Source organism: Salvelinus namaycush, chromosome 2, assembly GCF_016432855.1.
Source record: "Salvelinus namaycush isolate Seneca chromosome 2, SaNama_1.0, whole genome shotgun sequence".
Lineage (NCBI taxonomy): Eukaryota > Metazoa > Chordata > Actinopteri > Salmoniformes > Salmonidae > Salvelinus > Salvelinus namaycush.
The window spans coordinates 22,657,484-22,681,283 of record NC_052308.1 but is presented as its reverse complement, the minus strand read 5'-3'; the positions used below and the strand labels follow the sequence as shown (position 1 = coordinate 22,681,283).

Genomic DNA, 23,800 nt, shown 5'->3' with positions numbered 1-23,800 from the left:
CACAACACACTGTCCTCGCCTGCACTACACGACACACTGTCCTCGCCTGCTCTACACAACACACTGTCCTCGCCTGCACTACACAACACACTGTCCTCGCCTGCGCTACACAACACACTGTCCTCGCCTGCACTACACGACACAAACTCTCTCCTCGGCTGTGCTACACAACACACTGTCCTCGCCTGTGCTACACAACACACTGTCCTCGCCTGCACTACACAACACACTGTCCTCGCCTGCACTACACAACACACTGTCCTCGCCTGTGCTACACAACACACTGTCCTCGCCTGCACTACACGACACAAACTCTCTCCTCGGCTGTGCTACACAACACACTGTCCTCGCCTGTGCTACACAACACACTGTCCTCGCCTGCACTACACAACACACTGTCCTCGCCTGCACTACACAACACACTGTCTTCGCCTGCACTACACGACACAAACTCTCTCCTCGGCTGCGCTACACAACACACTGTCCTCGGCTGCACTACACAACACACTGTCCTCGCCTGCACTACACGACACAAACTCTCTCCTCGGCTGCGCTACACAACACACTGTCCTCGCCTGCACTACACAACACACTGTCCTCGCCTGCGCTACACAACACACTGTCCTCGCCTGCACTACACAACACACTGTCCTCGCCTGCGCTACACAACACACTGTCCTCGCCTGCACTACACAACACACTGTCCTCGCCTGCGCTACACAACACACTGTCCTCGCCTGCACTACACAACACACTGTCCTCGCCTGCACTACACAACACACTGTCTTCGCCTGCACTACACGACACAAACTCTCTCCTCGCCTGTGCTACACAACACACTGTCCTCGCCTGCACTACACGACACAAACTCTCTCCTCGGCTGTGCTACACAACACACTGTCCTCGCCTGCACTACACAACACACTGTCTTCGCCTGCACTACACGACACAAACTCTCTCCTCGCCTGTGCTACACAACACACTGTCCTCGCCTGCACTACACGACACAAACTCTCTCCTCGGCTGTGCTACACAACACACTGTCCTCGCCTGCACTACACGACACAAACTCTCTCCTCGCCTGTGCTACACGACACACTGTCCTCGCCTGTGCTACACAACACACTGTCCTCGCCTGCACTACACAACACACTGTCCTCGCCTGCACTACACAACCCACTGTCCTCGCCTGCACTACACAACACACTGTCCTCGCCTGCACTACACAACACACTGTCCTCGCCTGCACTACACAACCCACTGTCCTCGCCTGCACTACACAACACACTGTCCTCGCCTGCACTACACGACACAAACTCTCTCCTCACCTGCGCTACACAACACACTGTCCTCGGCTGCGTAACACAACACAGACTCTCTTCTCGCTTGCGCTACACAGCACAGACTATCCTCACCTGTGCTACACATCACAGACTCAACACAGACTCTCTCCTCTCTTGCGCTACACAGCACAGACTCTATCCTCACCTGTGCTACACAACACAGACTCAACACAGACTCTATCCTCACCTGTGCTACACAACACAGACTCAACACAGACTCTCTCCTCTCCTGCGCTACACAACACAACACACAATACACTCTCTCCTTGCCTGCAATACACAATACACAGTACACTCTCTCCTCACCTGCAATACACAATACACTCTCTCCTTGCCTGCAATACACAATACACAATACACTCTCTCCTTGCCTGCAATACACAATACACTCTCTCTTCGCCTGCAATACACAATACACTCTCACGTCGCCTGCGCAACACAACAGACTAGGCCTGGGTGATATGGCCTAAAAATCAAATCTACAATATATTTTTACTGTTTTCTATATTGTAGAATAACAATGAAGACATCAAAACTATGAAATAACACATATGGAATCATGTAGTAACCATAAAAGTGTTAAACAAATCAGAATATATTTTAGATTTTAGATTCTTCAAAGTAGCCACCCTTTGCCTTGATGACAGCTTTGCACACTCTTGGCATTCTCTCAACCAGCTTCACCTGGAATGTCTTGAAGGAGTGCCCACATATGCTAAGCACTTGTTAGCTGCTTTTCCTTCACTCTGCGGTCCTACTCATCCCAAAACATCTCAATTGGGTTGAAGTCGGGTGATTGTGGAGGCAAGGTCATCTGATGCAGCGCTCCATCACTCTTTTTCTTGGTCAAATAGCCCTTACACAGCCTGGAGGTGTGTTGGGTCATTGTTCTGTTGAAAAACAAATTATAGTCCCACTAAGCGCAAACCAGATGGGATGGCATATTGCTGCAGAATGCTGTGGTAGACATGCTGGTTAAGTGTGCCTTGAATTCTAAATAAATCACAGACAGTGTCACCAGCAAAGCACCCCACACCATCACACCACCTCCTCCATGCTTCACAGTGGGAACCACACATGCAGAGATCATCCGTTCACTTACACTGCGTCTCACAAAGACACGGCGATTGAAACCAAAAATCTCAAATTTGGACTCATCAGACCAAAAGACAGATTTTCACCGGTCTAATGTCCAATGCTCGTGTTTCTTGGCCCAAGCAAGTCTCTTCTTATTATTGGTGTCCTTTAGTAGTGGTTTCGTTGCAGCAATTCGACCATGAAGGCCTGATTCCTCTGAACAGTTGATTTTGAGATGTGTTTGTTACTTGAACTCTGTAGCATTTATTTGGGCTGCAATTTCTGAGGCTGGTAACGCAAATTAACTTATCCTCTGCAGCAGAGGTAACTCTGGGTCTTCATTTCCTGTGTTGGTCCTCATGAGAGCAAGTTTCTTCATAGCGCTTGATGGTTTTTGCAACTGCACTTGAAGAAACTTTAAAAGTTCTTGAATTCTTCCGGCTTGACTGACCTTCTTGTCCTAAAGTAATGATGGACTGCCATTTTAAAAATGAATTTGTGTCATTTCATCTATCTTTTAACAGATAGGGCATTCTTCTGCATACCACCCCTACCTTGTCACAACACAACTGATCAAATGCATTAAGAAGGAAAGAAATTACACAAATTAATTTTCAACAAGGCACACCTGTTAATAATTGAAATGCATTCCAGGGAGCTAGTTGAGAGAATGCAAAGATTTAGCAAAGCTGTCATCAAGGCAAAGGGTTGCTACTTTGAAGAATCTCAAATATAAAATATATTTTGATTTGTTTAACACTTTTTTGGTACTATATGATTCCATGTGTTATTTCATAGTTTTGATGTCTACACTATTATTCTACAATGTAGAAAATAGTAAAAAATAAAGAATAACCCTTGAATGAGTAGGTGTGTCCAAACTTTTGACTGGTACTGTATTAACTCATTCACTTATCCAGATAGATTCTCTCTCCAAAATCAAACATTTGTCAATACACTCCTTTCTTTTCATGACTTCCAAAACAACTCTATGGCCCTGTCTTTAAGAGACGATACAATACCCCCCAAAAATAACAAAATAACATGCCAATTAAGCTGTCCATAAACTCCTCTACAGTAAATTTCGATAGGTTGTTCTCCAGTTTCACTCAGTGCTCTTAGAGAGAAGTAGAAGCAGCACTGCGATTAGGTCCATAAATGTCATGCGGAGCCCATAAAGCGCTTTCATTTTTCTCAGTGTCCTCTGGTGTTCTGCTCATAATCTGTCGCTCCTCTTCCCTGATTGGAAATACTTCACTTGTTGCTGTGGCAGGCTGGCAGCCTCGCTGATGGAGCACAATGCAGTAGAGTTTCTATTCTCCTGCTCAGCCTCCGTTAGCATTTGGACCCCCCTGTCAGTCAGTTGCCTGCTGCTTTTAAAGTTGAGTCGCCTAGCAGCTCCTTGCATCATGCTCTGCAGCTCATCAAAATGTGCTTTTGTTAATAGAAGATTATCAAAGGCTTGTTACAGTAGCCACGTGAAACAATCGGCTCAAAAGTCGTACCATACTGTCTGCTGGCGTTGGCCAGCAGTCAGTCCCTCTTTCTCGCCACTGGTGCCATGTTTCATGGTTTAGGGATCCTGTTTGATGTGGTGTGTAATAATGTACAGTCATGGTAAATAGCGTGTGACATTCATTACATGATTCCAGGTCTTTCGATCTCTCTCTCTCTTTCAGGGCAAGAGTGGCCATGCCATTTGGCTGTTTAACGCTCGGGGAAAAGAAGGATTACAACAATCCCTCTGAGGTGACTGATAAATATGACCTGGGACAGATTGTTAAATCGTAAGTATGCTGCTAGTGGTCCACCAGACTGAACAAACAGGAAATACAGGAAACCCACCATCAACCCTCTAGTCTGTGTTTTTCCTTTGTGTATGGCACCAGATTATTTGAAAATGTACTAAGTAAAAAATCAATAAGGACAAATGTGTTATTCAAGTCCACCTACAATGTATAGGAAGGCTGTTTCCATAGCCATAATGATAAAATCATAATCAAGGCTTTACTAATTTAGAACCCCATTTACGTTTACTTTGGATGTTTATAAATGTGTGATTTTGTGCATTTCTTTTTCAGGGAGGAGTTCTGTGAGATCTTCAGGGCCAAGGACAAAAACACACTGAAAATGTTTACTTGTAAAAAGTTCTTGAAAAAGGATGGGAGGAAAGTTCGGAAGGCTGCAAAAAATGAGATCCTCATTTTAAAGATGTGAGTTGCTTTAATCAACTTTAAACTCTGCCATCTGTCATTTTGTGTCTGCGTTCACAAAACTATTCTCTGTAAATGAATTTTGTTTTATAACAGATGGTTTATTATTCCTGTAGGCTATGTGAATGTGTAATCTCTATGAGGAATAAGATGTTTTGTTTCTATACACTTCATCTTTTGAAAGACAGAATGCGCACAGTGGACATCCATTAGAGCGAAGAACAGAGAAATGTCTGTAGCATTTTTTATGAAAAAGGAAAGCAAACATCATCCCAGTGAATGATCACACTGGGTAGCATTATTTTCTCCAACAGTGTTTATCTCCAACTATCTTTCTCCCATTAGGCTCCTTATTCATCATTCTGTGGCAGCCTCTCTTTCATCACATCCCTCTCCAGTAAAACCAACATTAGCATAACCTGAGCCTTATCAAACAATTTGTTACAGGCAGCAGGGAACTCAAAGAACACAGATGAAAAAGCCAATGTACATAATGGAAGATGAAAGTGTCATTTCTTGAAGGGTTATCTAATACCGTGGAGTCTTTTCTCCCAATATACTAAAGCATGACCTTCATCGGGCTTGCAATTTCAATTGGTTTCTTCAAATTCTCGAACAGGAGGATTTTATTTATTTTCTTGTGGTTGGTGGCCATTACTTTCAGTGACTGGAAAATATACCAGTCTGTCAGTCCAATCCCCTGAAGCACCATTGAAAGCCAGCAGCACACCTACCACATACGGCCAATGGTTTCCATGTTGTCTAACATCTTAAGTGTTACACTCTGCATTGTTCATCACCATCAAGCGCTATGATGAAACTGTCTCTCATGAGGACCACCAGAGGAAAGGAAAATCAGAGTTACCTCTGCTGCAGAGGATAAGTTCATTACAGTTACCAGCCTCAGAAATCGGCAATTAACTGCACCTCAGATTGTAATTTACGGAGTTCAATAACAGACACATCTCAAAATCAACTGTTCAGAGGAGACTGCGTGAATCAGGACATGGTCGAATTGCTGCAACGAAACCACTACTAAAGGACACAATAATAAGAAGAGACTTGCTTGGGCCAAAAACACAAGTAATGGACATTAGAACAGTAGAAATCTATCCTTTGATCTGATAACTCCAAATTTGAGATTTTTGGTTCCAACCGCCATGTCTTTGTGAGACGCATTTATTTAGAATTCAAGGCACACTTAACCAGCATGGCTACCACAGCGTTCTGCAGCGATACGTCATCCCTTCTGGTTTGCACTTAGTGGGACTATCATTTGTTTTTCAACAGGACAATGACCCAACACACCTCCAGGCTGTGTAAGGGCTATTTGACCAAGAAGGAGAGTGATCAGATGACCTGGCCTCCACAATCACCCGACCTCAACCCAATTGAGATGGTTTGGGATGAGTTGCACCGCAGAGTGAAGGAAAAGCAGCCAACAAGTGCTTAGCATATGTGGGAACTCCTTCAAGACTATTGGGAAAGCATTCCAGGTGAAGCTGGTTGAGAGAATGCCAAGAGTGTGCAATGCTGTCATCAAGGCAAAGGGTGGCTACTTTGAGGAATCAAACATTTGGAGTATATATTTATGTTTTTAATACTTTTTTGATTACTACATGATTCCATATGTGTTATTTCATAGCTTCGATGTCTTCACTATTATTCTACAATGTAGAAAATAGTAAAAAATAAAGAAAAACCCTTGAATGAGTTGGTTTGTCCAAACTTTTGACTTGTACCGTAAGGCCCTCATAAACAGACATTCAACTCATACATGAAGCACAGTACATTATTTATGGGTATACATTTTTCCTCCATTAAGAAGATGTTTAAGCATGCAGATCTCACAGTCCTTTTTTAATTAAATTGATTGTTTACTGATGCATTCTTTCCTGCACATGGATGCCGTTCCTCTCGGCATGGCTGACTGTTGTAGTGTGTTATTCATGAGTGTTAATGTACTGATATACCGTACTGTATGTGTTTCAATGACGGCACCCCCATCTCTCTCCACCCCTCACACTCCTTTTGACTCTCCTCTCTCCCCCTGTCGCCTGCTCTATCCAGGGTGAAGCACCCCAATATTCTCCAGCTGGTGGAGGTCTATGAGACCAGAAAAGAGTATTTCCTCTTCCTTGAACTGTGAGTTGAGTTGTCTGATTGGTTGAGATTGCGCTCCTGTCTTTGCAGCAGCAGGAGTCTATGTGTTGATTATGCACTCATGGGGAATGAACTGTAGTAGCCGGAGGCTATGTAGATATGAGCACAGCTCTGAACTCCACTTCTGCAGCCTTCATTTGGTATTCAGATATTATTCATTTCTGGTTGCTCCATATTCTCATCAGTCTGTGTTCTTGGGGATTTGTTGCATTACCATAGATACATTAAATATATGATACTCATCTCCTCCAGGATTGCATTGATTTGTGGGTCTGTAATTCTGGTCATAAGGTAAACTATCAGAGATCAGAGGAGAATCCAGTGTTGAAATGAATGAAATCATCACATTAAGCAGGTTTGGTGGATTCCATGATTTTGTCGAGGCTGTAATTTCTATGGGAATATATAGTAATGCAATTTTTCAACCATATTTTCACATGTTCAAAGTGTCTCTGTGTCAGTTGTATTTTTGAAAAGTATCTGTGAATGCTTTGATCCAGAGACATTGTCAGGCTCAAAGCATCTACAGTAGGTCAGCACCATACTTCATGCCGCTCATGTTCTTCCCACAGTGCTACAGGCAGAGAGGTATTTGATTGGATCCTGGACCAGGGCTACTATTCCGAGCGCGACACCAGTAATGTGGTCCGTCAGGTGTTAGAGGCCGTCGCCTACCTTCACTCCCTGAATATTGTCCACAGGAACCTCAAGGTACTAAGCCCTGGGGCCTCTGATGGTCAAGGGGAGGACCCCAATATACTGTAAATGCCTGAATGTTGAGCAGCACTCCTTCTTTTAAATGCCACAGGTTCTTTAAAAGTAATTGACGTGTTGAATTACTGTAGGTTGGAGTATATACAGTATATATATAGATATATATATATACACATTGTTGTTTTGGCTCTGAACTCCAGCACAAATATCACACCCCCAAGAAATGATTGTAATGGTGAGAGGTTAGCATTTTTTTGGGGGGGGGGGTATGATATTTGTGCATCTAACTTTCTCACTCATCATTAATCATGATTCATTCAGGATTATCTGTAATCATGGTAGCATCCACATTCATGTAGAAGTGTTTAGAAACATATTATATTCTTATTTACAATAAAAGTTACTCCAAAATGACATAATACATTATTTACCATTAATTTCTATTGGGCACAAAATGATCTGAAACAACCAAAACAAACAGCAATTGCATCCAACAAATTTGCAAATTAGCTTGATGTAGTCACTGTGTGTTATGAATATGGGATCAAATACTTTACTTTTTACTACTTTAATACACATAAATGAATTTGTCCCAATACTTTTGGTGCTGTAATTTCTAAACGATTCTCCCAATAAAGATGAAAATACCCTCAAATTAAAGCTGACATTCTGCACTTTAACCTCACAATCATTGTATAATTTCAAATACAAAGTGCTAGAGTACAGAGCCAAAACAACAATAAGGAAATGCACTGTCCCAATACTTTTGAAGCTATACTATATACAGTGCCTTCAGAAAGTATGCACACCCCTTGACATTTTCCACCTTTTGTTGTCTTACAGCCTGAATTTAAAATGGATTCAACTAACTTTTATTTCCCTTTGGCCTACACACAATACCCCATAATGTCAAAGTGGAATTATGTTTTAAGAAAGTTTTACAAACAAATTAAAAATCAAATGCTGAAATGAATTGAGTCAATAAGTATTCTACCCCTTTGTTAGGGCAATCCTAAGTAATTTCAGGAGTAAAAATGTGCTTAACAAGTCACATAAAAAGTTGCATGGACTCAATCTATGGCAATAATATTATTAAACATGATTTTTTAATTACTACCTCGTCTCTGTACTTCACATATACAATTATCTGTAAGCTCCCTCAGTCGAGCAGTGCATTTCAAACACATATTCAACCACAAAGACCATGGAGGTTTTTCAATGCCTCACAAAGGGCACCTATTGGTAGATGGGTAAAAAAAAGACATTGAATATTCCTTTGAGCATGGTGAAGTTATTACTTACACTTTAGATGGTGTACACCCAGTCACTACAAAGATACAGGCGTCCTTCTTAACTCAGTTGCCGGAGAGGAAGGAAACTGGTCTTGGATTTCACCATGAGGCTAATGGTGACTTAAAAACAGTTACAGAGTTTAATGGCTGTGATAAGAGAAAACTGAGGATGTATGTTTGAATGATATTACTTTAGCAAAACTTTGGCAAACTTTAGCTGTCGTCCTGTTCCTTTTCTCAGCTGGAGAACTTGGTGTACTTTAACCGCCTGAAGCACTCCAAAATAGTCAACAACATTGTAGTTACTCCACAATACTTACCTTATTGAAACAGTGAGAAGAAGGATGCCTGTACAGAATAAAAACATTGTTTTGTTTGCAACAAGGCACTAAAGTAATACTGCACAAAATGTGGCAAAGCAAATTCACTTTTGTCCTGAATAAAAAGTGTTATGTTTGGGGCAAATCCATTACAACATATTACTGTGTACCACTCTCCATATTTTCAAGCGGTGGCTGCATCATGTAATGGGTATGCCAGTAATCGTTAAGGACTGGGGAGTTTTTTGCGATAAAAAAATTAATGGAATGGAGCTATGCACATGCAAAATCCAAGAGGAAAACTTGGTTCAGTCTGCTTTTCAACAGACACTGGGAGATGAATTCAGCTTTCAGCAGGACAATAATCTAAATAAGAAGGCCAAATCTACACTGGAGTTGCTTACCAAGAAGACTGGGAATGTTCCTGAGTGGCTGACTTACAGTTTTGACTTAAATCTGCTTGAAAATCTATGGCAAGACTTAACAATGGTTGTCTAGCAATAACCAATTTTACAGAGCTGGAAGAATTTTGAAAAGATTAATGGGCAAATATTGTACAATCCAGGTGTTCAAAGCTCTTAGAGACTTACCCAGAAAGACTAACAGCTGCAATCACTGTCAAAGGTGATTCTAACATTCTTGTCTCAGTGTTGCAAATACTTATGTAAACATTTCTAAAAACATGTTTTCACTTTGTCATTATGGGGAATTGTGTGTAGATGGGTGAGCCATTTTTTAAAAATACATTTTGAAAGTCACATTTATTATGCAAATATACTTGATAAGATTGACTCAGTGGTCTTGCTTTGTTTGAACAAAAAAAATTGGACTCATTTTTAGGCACTTGTGTGACACTGAAGTGTTTGACTGCTTCAATATCTACCTTAAACAGCGATGAAGTCTGCTCTAAGTCTATATGTTTGAATGATATTACTTTAGCAAAACTTTGGCAAACTTTAGCTGTCGTCCTGTTCCTTTTCTCAGCTGGAGAACTTGGTGTACTTTAACCGCCTGAAGCACTCCAAAATAGTAATCAGTGACTTCCACCTGGCCAAGCTGGAGACCGGGCTCATCAAAGACCCTTGTGGAACCCCAGAGTACCTGGGTAAGGATTGGGGGAGGGATTAGTACTTGGGGAAGGACTGGGGAAGGATTGGGGAAGGGATTAGTACTTGGGGAAGGACTGGGGAAGGACTGGGGAAGGGATTAGTACTTGGGGAAGGACTGGGGAAGGATTGGGGAAGGGATTAGTACTTGGGGAAGGACTGGGGAAGAATTGGGGAAGGGATTAGTACTTGGGGAAGGACTGGGGAAGGATTGGGGGAGGGGTTAGTACTTGGGGAAGGACTGGGGAAGGATTGGGGAAGGGATTAGTACTTGGGGAAGGACTGGGGAAGGACTGGGGAAGGGATTAGTACTTGGGGAAGGACTGGGGAAGGATTGGGGAAGGGATTAGTACTTGGGGAAGGACTGGGGAAGAATTGGGGAAGGGATTAGTACTTGGGGAAGGACTGGGGAAGGATTGGGGGAGGGGTTAGTACTTGGGGAAGGACTGGGGAAGGATTGGGGAAGGGATTAGTACTTGGGGAAGGACTGGGGAAGGATTGGGAGAGGGGTTAGTACTTGGGGAAGGACTGGGGAAGGATTGGGGGAGGGATTAGTACTTGGGGAAGGACTGGGGAAGGATTGGGGAAGGGATTAGTACTTAGGGAAGGACTTGGGAAGGATTGGGGGAGGGGTTAGTACTTGGGGAAGGACTGGGGAAGGATTGGGGGAGGGATTAGTACTTGGGGAAGAATTGGGGAAGGATTGGGGGAGGGGTTAGTACTTGGGGAAGGACTGGGGAAGGATTGGGGGAGCGATTAGTACTTGGGGAAGGACTGGGGAAGGATTTGGGGAGGGATTAGTACTTGGGGAAGGACTGGGGAAGGATTGGGGGAGGGATTAGTACTTGGGGAAGAACTGGGGAAGGACTGGGGAAGGAGCTGGGGAGAGATTAGTACCTGGGTAAGGACTGGGGGAGGAGAGGGGGAGGGATTAGTACCTGGTTAAGGACTGTGGGAGGTGAGGGGGAGGGATTAGTACCTGGTTAAGGACTGAGGAAGGAGCGGGGAAGGGATTAGTACCTGGGTAAGGTCTGGGGAAGGAGCAGGGTATTTTTGAGATTTGGTTTAGGGGAGTAGTTTATGGGAGTGCAGAAAAGCATTTGTGAGAGAAACATCAATAATAATCCTTAACTGTGTTTGTGTCCCTGCAGCACCAGAGGTGGTTGGGAGACAGAGATACGGCATGCCAGTGGACTGCTGGGCCCTGGGTGTCATCATGTACATCCTGTGAGTGGTTTAATTATCGGCATAGGGTCCCATATACAAGAGGGGTTGGCTGTGAGTCTGCTCAGAGGACTGGGGATTAGAAATAATACAGAAGAGCAACAGGAATACTTTACTGAAAGAGACCATCACTGTAATCCACATGCTATGCACAACACTAGTCAGGGAATCTTATTTATAGGGTATTACCCATTGCAATAAATCATATCTTTACATGACATTTATGCACATGGTATAACAATACAAGCTGATAAAGAGCTCCTTTTGTCTTGTGGCCCTCAGGCTTTCAGGCAACCCTCCTTTCTATGATGAAACTGATGATGACGACTATGAAAACCACGACAAGAACCTGTTCAGGAAGATCTTGGCTGGGGACTATGAGTTTGACTCTCCATACTGGGACGACATCTCAGAGTCAGGTACATTTAAGATGAAGTGACAGGAGACTGGGTGAATGACAGTTTACTGGGTAAACAGCAATTCAAAAGGGAGGATATCATCTGTTTACTTTTTCATGTAAAAAATTATCATTTTTCTCTGATTCCATCAGGAGTAGTAACTGCTGTTTGTTGAGATTATGCTTTTATTTTGTTTCAGCAAAAGGCCTGGTAACCCGTATGATGGAGGTAGACCAGGATCAGAGACTGACTGCTCAGGAGGCCATCAACCATGAGTGGTATGGAAAATACACATTATTAACACAGTAGCCTACTATTAGAGATATAACAGAAGACCACAGTACTATGGAGATATACCAGATGACTTCAGTACTATGGAGATATACTGGATGACCACAGTACTATGGAGATATACCGATGACCACAGTACTATGGAGATATACTGGATGACCACAGTACTATGGAGATATACCGATGACCACAGTACTATGGAGATATACCGGATGACCACAGTACTATGGAGATATACCGGATGACCACAGTACTATGGAGATATACCAGATGACCACAGTACTATGGAGATATACCAGATGTCCAAAGTACTATGGAGATATACCGGATGACCACAGCACTATGGATATATACCGGATGACCACAGTACTATGGATATATACCGGATGACCACAGTACTATGGAGATATACTGGATGACCACAGTACTATGGAGATATACTGGATGACCACAGTACTATGGAGATATACCAGATGTCCAAAGTACTATGGAGATATACCGGATGACCACAGTACTATGGATATATACCGGATGACCACAGTACTATGGATATATACCGGATGACCACAGTACTATGGAGATATACCAGATGACCACAGTACTATGGAGATATACTGGATGACCACAGTACTATGGAGATATACTGGATGACCACAGTACTATGGAGATATACTGGATGACCACAGTACTATGGAGATATACTGGATGACCACAGTACTATGGAGATATACCAGATGACCACAGTACTATGGAGATATACTGGATGACCACAGTACTATGGAGATATACTGGATGACCACAGTACTGTGGAGATATACCAGATGACCACAGTACTATGGAGATATACCAGATGACCACAGTACTATGGAGATATACCGGATGACCACAGTACTATGGAGATATACTGGATGACCACAGTACTGTGGAGATATACCAGATGACCACAGTACTATGGAGATATACCGGATGAACACAGTACTATGGAGATATACTGGATGACCACAGTACTACGGATTTATACCAGATGACCACAGTACTATGGAGATATACCGGATGACCACAGTACTATGGAGATATACTGGATGACCACAGTACTACGGATTTATACCAGATGACCACAGTACTATGGAGATATACTGGATGACCACAGTACTATGGATATATACCGGATGACCACAGTACTATGGAGATATACCAGATGACCACAGTACTATGGAGATATACTGGATGACCACAGTACTATGGAGATATACTGGATGACCACAGTACTATGGAGATATACCGGATGACCACAGTACTATGGAGATATACTGGATGACCACAGTACTATGGAGATATACCAGATGTCCAAACAGTACTATGGGGATATACCGGATGACCACAGTACTATGGAGATATACTGGATGACCACAGTACTGTGGAGATATACCGATAACCACAGTACTATGGAGATATACCGATGACCACAGTACTATGGAGATATACCGGATGACCACAGTACTATGGAGATATACCAGATGACCACAGTACTATGGAGATATACCGGATGACCACAGTACTATGGAGATATACTGGATGACCGCAGTACTATGGAGATATACTGGATGACCACAGTACTATGGAGATATACCGGATGACCACAGTACTATGGAGATATACCAGATGACCACAGTACTATGGATATATACCGGATGACCACAGTACTATGGAGATATACCAGATGACCACAGTACTATGGAGATATACTGGATGACCACAGTACTATGGAGATATACCAGATGACCACAGTACTATGGAGATATACCGGATGACCACAGTACTATGGAGATATACCAGATGACCACAGTACTATGGAGATATACCAGATGACCACAGTACTATGGAGATATACCGGATGACCACAGTACTATGGAGATATACCAGATGACCACAGTACTATGGAGATATACCGGATGACCACAGTACTATGGAGATATACCGGATGACCACAGTACTATGGAGATATACCGGATGACCACAGTACTATGGAGATATACCGGATGACCACAGTACTATGGAGATATACCGGATGACCACAGTACTATGGAGATATACCGGATGACCACAGTACTATGGAGATATACCAGATGACCACAGTACTATGGAGATATACTGGATGACCACAGTACTATGGAGATATACTGGATGACCACAGTACTGTGGAGATATACCAGATGACCACAGTACTATGGAGATATACCAGATGACCACAGTACTATGGAGATATACTGGATGACCACAGTACTGTGGAGATATACCAGATGACCACAGTACTATGGAGATATACCGGATGACCACAGTACTATGGAGATATACTGGATGACCACAGTACTATGGAGATATACCGGATGACCACAGTACTATGGAGATATACCAGATGACCACAGTACTATGGAGATATGCCGGATGACCACAGTACTATGGAGATATACTGGATGACCACAGTACTGTGGAGATATACCAGATGACCACAGTACTATGGAGATATACTGGATGACCACAGTACTACGGATTTATACCAGATGACCACAGTACTATGGAGATATACCGGATGACCACAGTACTATGGAGATATACTGGATGACCACAGTACTACGGATTTATACCAGATGACCACAGTACTATGGAGATATACTGGATGACCACAGTACTATGGATATATACCGTATGACCACAGTACTGTGGAGATATACCAGATGACCACAGTACTATGGAGATATACTGGATGACCACAGTACTATGGAGATATACTGGATGACCACAGTACTATGGAGATATACCGGATGACCACAGTACTATGGAGATATACTGGATGACCACAGTACTATGGAGATATACCAGATGTCCAAACAGTACTATGGAGATATACCGGATGACCACAGTACTCTGGAGATATACTGGATGACCACAGTACTATGGAGATATACCGGATGACCACAGTACTATGGAGATATACCAGATGACCACAGTACTATGGATATATACCGGATGACCACAGTACTATGGAGATATACCAGATGACCACAGTACTATGGAGATATACTGGATGACCACAGTACTATGGAGATATACCAGATGACCACAGTACTATGGAGATATACCGGATGACCACAGTACTATGGAGATATACCAGATGACCACAGTACTATGGAGATATACCAGATGACCACAGTACTATGGAGATATACCGGATGACCACAGTACTATGGAGATATACCAGATGACCACAGTACTATGGAGATATACCGGATGACCACAGTACTATGGAGATATACCGGATGACCACAGTACTATGGAGATATACCAGATGACCACAGTACTATGGAGATATACTGGATGACCACAGTACTATGGAGATATACTGGATGACCACAGTACTGTGGAGATATACCGGATGACCACAGTACTATGGAGATATACCAGATGACCACAGTACTATGGAGATATACCGGATGACCACAGTACTATGGAGATATACTGGATGACCACAGTACTGTGGAGATATACCGGATGACCACAGTACTATGGATATATACCGGATGACCACAGTACTATGGATATATACCGGATGACCACAGTACTATGGAGATATACCGGATGACCACAGTACTATGGAGATATACCGGATGACCACAGTACTATGGAGATATACTGGATGACCACAGTACTATGGAGATATACCGGATGACCACAGTACTATGGAGATATACCAGATGACCACAGTACTATGGATATATACCGGATGACCACAGTACTATGGAGATATACCAGATGACCACAGTACTATGGAGATATACTGGATGACCACAGTACTATGGAGATATACCAGATGACCACAGTACTATGGAGATATACCGGATGACCACAGTACTATGGAGATATACCAGATGACCACAGTACTATGGAGATATACCAGATGACCACAGTACTATGGAGATATACCGGATGACCACAGTACTATGGAGATATACCAGATGACCACAGTACTATGGAGATATACCGGATGACCACAGTACTATGGAGATATACCGGATGACCACAGTACTATGGAGATATACCAGATGACCACAGTACTATGGAGATATACCGGATGACCACAGTACTATGGAGATATACCGGATGACCACAGTACTATGGAGATATACCAGATGACCACAGTACTATGGAGATATACCAGATGACCACAGTACTATGGAGATATACTGGATGACCACAGTACTATGGAGATATACTGGATGACCACAGTACTATGGAGATATACTGGATGACCACAGTACTGTGGAGATATACCAGATGACCACAGTACTATGGAGATATACCAGATGACCACAGTACTATGGAGATATACTGGATGACCACAGTACTGTGGAGATATACCAGATGACCACAGTACTATGGAGATATACCGGATGACCACAGTACTATGGAGATATACTGGATGACCACAGTACTATGGAGATATACCGGATGACCACAGTACTATGGAGATATACCAGATGACCACAGTACTATGGAGATATGCCGGATGACCACAGTACTATGGAGATATACTGGATGACCACAGTACTGTGGAGATATACCAGATGACCACAGTACTATGGAGATATACTGGATGACCACAGTACTACGGATTTATACCAGATGACCACAGTACTATGGAGATATACCGGATGACCACAGTACTATGGAGATATACTGGATGACCACAGTACTACGGATTTATACCAGATGACCACAGTACTATGGAGATATACTGGATGACCACAGTACTATGGATATATACCGTATGACCACAGTACTGTGGAGATATACCAGATGACCACAGTACTATGGAGATATACTGGATGACCACAGTACTATGGAGATATACTGGATGACCACAGTACTATGGAGATATACCGGATGACCACAGTACTATGGAGATATACTGGATGACCACAGTACTATGGAGATATACCAGATGTCCAAACAGTACTATGGAGATATACCGGATGACCACAGTACTCTGGAGATATACTGGATGACCACAGTACTATGGAGATATACCGGATGACCACAGTACTATGGAGATATACCAGATGACCACAGTACTATGGATATATACCGGATGACCACAGTACTATGGAGATATACCAGATGACCACAGTACTATGGAGATATACTGGATGACCACAGTACTATGGAGATATACCAGATGACCACAGTACTATGGAGATATACCGGATGACCACAGTACTATGGAGATATACCAGATGACCACAGTACTATGGAGATATACCAGATGACCACAGTACTATGGAGATATACCGGATGACCACAGTACTATGGAGATATACCAGATGACCACAGTACTATGGAGATATACCGGATGACCACAGTACTATGGAGATATACCGGATGACCACAGTACTATGGAGATATACCAGATGACCACAGTACTATGGAGATATACTGGATGACCACAGTACTATGGAGATATACTGGATGACCACAGTACTATGGAGATATACCGGATGACCACAGTACTGTGGAGATATACCGGATGACCACAGTACTATGGAGATATACCAGATGACCACAGTACTATGGAGATATACCGGATGACCACAGTACTATGGAGATATACTGGATGACCACAGTACTGTGGAGATATACCGGATGACCACAGTACTATGGATATATACCGGATGACCACAGTACTATGGAGATATACCGGATGACCACAGTACTATGGAGATATACCGGATGACCACAGTACTATGGAGATATACTGGATGACCACAGTACTATGGAGATATACCGTATGACCACAGTACTATGGAGATATACCAGATGACCACAGTACTATGGAGATATACTGGATGACCACAGTACTATGGAGATATACCGATGACCACAGTACTATGGAGATATACCAGATGACCACAGTACTATGGAGATATACCAGATGACCACAGTACTATGGAGATATACTGGATGACCACAGTACTGTGGAGATATTCCAGATGACCACAGTACTATGGAGATATACTGGATGACCACAGTACTGTGGAGATATTCCAGATGACCACAGTACTATGGAGATATACCGGATGACCACAGTACTATGGAGATATACTGGATGACCACAGTACTACGGATTTATACCAGATGACCACAGTACTATGGAGATATACCAGATGACCACAGTACTATGGAGATATACCAGATGACCACAGTACTATGGAGATATACCAGATGACCACAGTACTATGGAGATATACCGGATGACCACCGTACTATGGAGATATACCGGATGACCACAGTACTATGGATTTATACCAGATGACCACAGTACTATGGAGATATACCGGATGACCACAGTACTATGGAGATATACCAGATGGCCACAGTACTATGGAGATATACCAGATGACCACAGTACTATGGAGATATACTGGATGACCACAGTACTATGGAGATATACTGGATGACCACAGTACTATGGAGATATACCGATGACCACAGTACTATGGAGATATACCAGATGACCACAGTACTATGGAGATATACCAGATGACCACAGTACTATGGAGATATACCAGATGACCACAGTACTATGGAGATATACCAGATGACCACAGTACTATGGAGATATACCGGATGACCACAGTACTATGGAGATATACCGGATGACCACAGTACTATGGAGATATACCGGATGACCACAGTACTATGGAGATATACTGGATGACCACAGTACTATGGATTTATACCAGATGACCACAGTACTATGGAGATATACCGGATGACCACAGTACTATGGAGATATACCAGATGGCCACAGTACTATGGAGATATACCAGATGACCACAGTACTATGGAGATATACCGGATGACCACAGTACTATGGATATATACCGGGTGACCACAGTACTATGGAGATATACCGGATGACCACAGTACTATGGAGATATACCGGATGACCACAGTACTATGGAGATATACTGGATGACCACAGTACTATGGAGATATACCGGATGACCACAGTACTATGGAGATATACCGGATGACCACAGTACTATGGAGATATACCGGATGACCACAGTACTATGGAGATATACCGGATGACCACAGTACTATGGAGATATACCGGATGACCACAGTACTATGGAGATATACCGGATGACCACAGTACTATGGAGATATACCGGATGACCACAGTACTATGGAGATTTACCAGATGACCACAGTGAAAATCAACCAGATGAATTTAGAGTATGATGTGTTCATGATAAGGGTAGAGTGTGTTCTTAAATGACCAGGACTCAAATTTGACAATGTCATTATGTTGGTTGGAGCCATCATGATTCATAGTTGTTATAGATGCTGTTTCATTAGTAATACTCATCTCCATCTGCTGAGCTGTCACTGGCTTGGTTTCACTCAGATTTGCATGCGAATATTCAATAATCCGCATAATTTTTTTTCTCCCACCAGAGATGTGTTTCCATCAAATGGACTTGTTGCAGATAAAAGGCTGTGCGTGATGACATAGTGCACATAACAATTACTTTTGCAGTTACATTCCTATATACGGAATAAAATGGAATAAAAAACTCTAATAATGGTTTTGTCACAATGAAAGTCGTTATAAAGCTTATGTGCCCACTCTGGTTACTGGTCTTGGCACAATTGCTCTAGCCAACAGCTCGCAGATACAGTGTGGGTATCAAATCAAATCAAAGTTTATTTGTCATGTGCACCGAATACAGTGAAATGCTTACTTACAGGCTCTAACCAACAGTGCAATTTTCAAGTAGAAAATGTACTATGCTACTTACAAGATGAGATTTTAATGGATAAGAGTGAGATTACAGCAGCCAAGCATTGATCATGATGTCACCAGAATAAGACCCTTATTGGAAAGGAGCATCAAGCTCATCACGGTGCACGTTCACCACCCTGTGAAGTTCCTCATCATTTATTTCATCTGCATGCTTTCCCGAGTCGTAGTGGGAGGGCCACACAACATTTCATCCCGTGACTCCAAGTTTACTTCGATATAATGGGTTTTACTGCCATTTAATTTTAATTTTATCAACACAAAAAGATCCCACCTTGTCTAGCGTATTTTGTTTTGTCGACATTTGGAAACAAATTTGCTGTTTCCATCAGGCTTTTCGTGATATTTTTTATCCGACGTACTTTACCCACATAAAAAGGTTGGGTGGAAACCTATAGTGAAGTTACCTTTTCCCCCTTTATCTTCTCAGGATTTCTGGAAATGCAGCCTCAAATAAGAATATTAAGGATAATGTCTGTGCACAGATAGAGAAGAACTTTGCCAAAGCTAAGTGGAAGGTAAGCCTCTTTATCTGTTCTATTTTGTCATCACTGAAGGAGAGATTGAAGGAAACTATCCATCACACATTTTTTATATAAGTTTTATGGGCCTTGAGAATTTGAAATGGGATAAATGATTGGTGAAAGTACAAGGCTTTTGAATTAGAAACATATTCTGTTAAATATATAAAATATATAGTAACTAGGCCCCTTGAGTTGAGTGTGTACTGCGACTGCCTCCCACAGAAAGCAGTGCGGGTCACTACCATGATGAAGCGACTGAGAGCGCCAGATAAGGGTACTGACTCGGGGACTACCAGCCCAGCAGTAGCAACCAGCCCTGCAGCAGGAGAACCAGCCCCAGCTCCAGCAGACCCCCAGGCTCCCAGTGACCCCTCTGCAGCCCCCGCTTCTGCAGCTCCTGAGGGGGAGCCTGCTGCTGTCACAGAGCCCCCTGCTGAAATGAAGGCCATGGCATGTGATGTCACTCCCCAGGCTGCAGCAGAAGTCACAGCTCCACCTGAGGAGGAGGCCAGCTCAGCGGAGGCCCCAGTGGAGGCCCCCGCCCCGGAGGAGGTTGATCTTTTGTTGCAGTGTAACGGAGAGGCCCCAACTCCCCTCCAACCGGCAGCTGAAGCTGGGGATGAGCAGGATTAGACAGCCACCGCCCTCCTATGCCACCTTCACTCCCAGAGATCCTCCTTCCTGCACACTGTACATTAGCTGCTAGCATGGTGACACTGACTCTGCTTATCTCTCACTTGCAGCGTTAGTAACATCTCACAGAGCCTGTATGCTATCTTTCCTGAGTGTTGAATTTATCTGGCTACATTTTTATATGTATTCTGTCTTTTTAAAACAGCCCTCTGGCCTTACAGGGGCTTTTAATGTTTAATGCAGCCCAGATTTTGCCATATTATGTTGTTTTTTGGGGGGGGAAAGGAGGTTTACTTTATAGCTAACAGCTGCATATCTTCCTCTGAACTTTTGCCTTTTGTAATGAAAGTGTAATGTAATTATGCCAAACCTGCTTTGATTTCTTCTTAATGAGACATGTTTGGGAACTTTTTCCCCCGTCCTACTCTCATATTATTCCACTCCATTATCATGGCAGTCAATAAGGTAATGAACAGCTTGGCTATGCTCTTGTAGTGTTGATTTTACATAATGATCTGTAAAACTCCTCCTTCACACCCCCCTCTAAACAATAATATATTTTTGGGGGGGGTGACCATTGCTCTCTTTGTTATTTTTTGTATACACTGATCAGTAGTTATGTTTGTGCTGCAGTTAGTAGGTTTACTGGGGGATGCAGTAGGCCCAGTGTTAGTGAAAGTCAGCATCCACGCCATACCATCCTTCTGCTTAGGAAGAACCACATGGCTGTCAGTGTAAAGATTCTGTATATAGAAACCTTTGTAGAAGTAACAAAAACAGCATGTATTCTTAACTTTCGCTGTAAATTTTACATTTTTAAGCACTTCGTAAAAAAAAAAAACATACTAATCCTACTGACCTTTAAACTGGAAACATGAAGGTATTTTGTAGCTCATCTTTATGAATGTCACAATTGGCCTCTGTCCTAACATATCCATCTTATGTGACTAGATTAACTTTTTCTATTTCTTTAAAATGTGTTTTACATTCTGTTTCTGATTCACCACTTCACCTGACTTATTCATTCTTATACATCCTTAATACGTGGATGTATTTATAAAGAAATATAATTTATAATTTAGTCGACAAGGAAAACTATTACATACAGTTTTCTGTGTAAAAGCACCACTGTAAAAGGCTTTTCTGCCCCCCACCAGCTTTGTTGACACGTTTTTTGTTGCTTACAGGAAACAGAAAAACTAAGAGCAATTGTGTTAAAACGTCTTTAATATTTACAAACATATGTATTTATTTATCTATTTATTCATATGTTTACTTATTCTCAAGTTATTCCTAACAATAATATGAAACAGAATAGTTGTCGGTTTATAGCCTGGCTCCCTTCAGTATGGTCGATAATAAGGTACTGCAAGAGTTCTCTGTAATCACCATACATTTTGCAATATTCAACTTGCTGCCGAAACTGTGATTATTCTCTTGGTGTTCTATATAGAGTACAGTCCTCCATAGAGTACATGTACGTACCTGTAAGTTAAAAGCCTGTAGTCCGTAAGAACCGTCGATACCCTATCCAGATGGCCAGTCAATAACACATGGCCAGTGTCAAACAAGGCCGAGCCTAGATCATATTAGTCATGCTTGACTTGGTCCCCTCTTTCTGTACTGTATTTACAGTGCCATCCTCCATACAGCCTTCGTCCTTCCTTGTCACAGCTAGACAGTGGTTTTATTAACAGTACACAGTAGCTATAATGCACACTTATACAGTATATTCATGTGTTTTATGGGTCCCTCTGCAGGTTACTTTTCAAGGTACTACATTTTATGGAATATGTATTTAAGACAATTTGGAGCAATTATTTTCAATAGAATGCAGGAAGTCAAATCAAATTTGCTCCTTTTCTTTTGGATCAGAGATAAGTTATTGCTCCCCAGTCTATTGTCTATTCACATCTCTATCTACGAAAAGGTATTGATTGATTGATATGCATATTCAGAAACATTATTGAGATATAGCATTACACAATGTCTTTATTTTGTTAAAACATTTAGATTTCCACAAAAAGCTTAACAGGAATATCTGAAATAAGTTGTATGAATGTACCATTTTGTGTCGTTCATCCTCTTAAGACCACAAATAAATACTGCTACACAATCTAAAGCAATGCTTTGTTTCAGTGCCACTGTATGTAGTATTCCACATCTGTTCATTTCTACATGCACTTTCTGATGTACCTGTTGTTTTTGATGTAATGTTCATCAGGACCAGTGGTCACCTGTAGGTTCTGACTGTTTCTCATGTGTAAGCTCTGTAATGTACTCGTTGACTGAGTTCATGACTTTGATGGTAATAAAAGTTTACCCATGGAATATCTGTGGCTATCTCACGTGTGCCCCTCAGCCATTTACTTTTCTACGATGTGCTATACATGGCCAGAACATGTCTTATCTAGAACGGCAAGGAACTATCCAATCCAGGGCAAAGACTCAGGGCTCGATTCAATCCGTATCGCGGAAGATCAGCGATATAGCGCAACTGAAATGTAAAGGTAATTTCTGATCCACACGACATATCCTTTGTTTACCGTGAATGCGGTCTCCGCCAATGCGCGAACATTGCTATACATTTCAAACGCGCTATAGTGCTGATCTTCAGCGCTAAGAATTGAATCGAGCC

General features: G+C 42.3%; 1 protein-coding gene across 1 annotated transcript; it reads left to right on the top strand.

Annotated features, from left to right (window-relative positions):
* Positions 1 to 4,112: 4,112 nt before the first annotated feature.
* LOC120020673 (caM kinase-like vesicle-associated protein) lies at positions 4,113 to 21,162 on the top strand. Its single transcript, XM_038964377.1, has 10 exons — positions 4,113 to 4,207; positions 4,502 to 4,633; positions 6,704 to 6,778; positions 7,369 to 7,507; positions 10,107 to 10,227; positions 11,380 to 11,455; positions 11,735 to 11,871; positions 12,050 to 12,128; positions 20,436 to 20,523; positions 20,752 to 21,162. Exons 1-10 carry the CDS (start codon positions 4,113 to 4,115, stop codon positions 21,160 to 21,162), a joined length of 1,353 nt encoding a protein of 450 aa, XP_038820305.1.
* The last annotated feature ends 2,638 nt before the right edge of the window (positions 21,163 to 23,800 follow it).

Bases quoted from the DNA above. Each gene is read 5' to 3' on its own strand.
- LOC120020673 (XM_038964377.1), top strand. From the start codon at position 4,113: ATGCCATTTGGCTGTTTAACGCTCGGGGAAAAGAAGGATTACAACAAT. The intron at 7,508-10,106 runs GTACTAAGCCCT...TCCTTTTCTCAG, and splicing joins TTGTCCACAGGAACCTCAAG to CTGGAGAACTTGGTGTACTT. The intron at 12,129-20,435 runs GTATGGAAAATA...TTATCTTCTCAG, and splicing joins GAGGCCATCAACCATGAGTG to GATTTCTGGAAATGCAGCCT.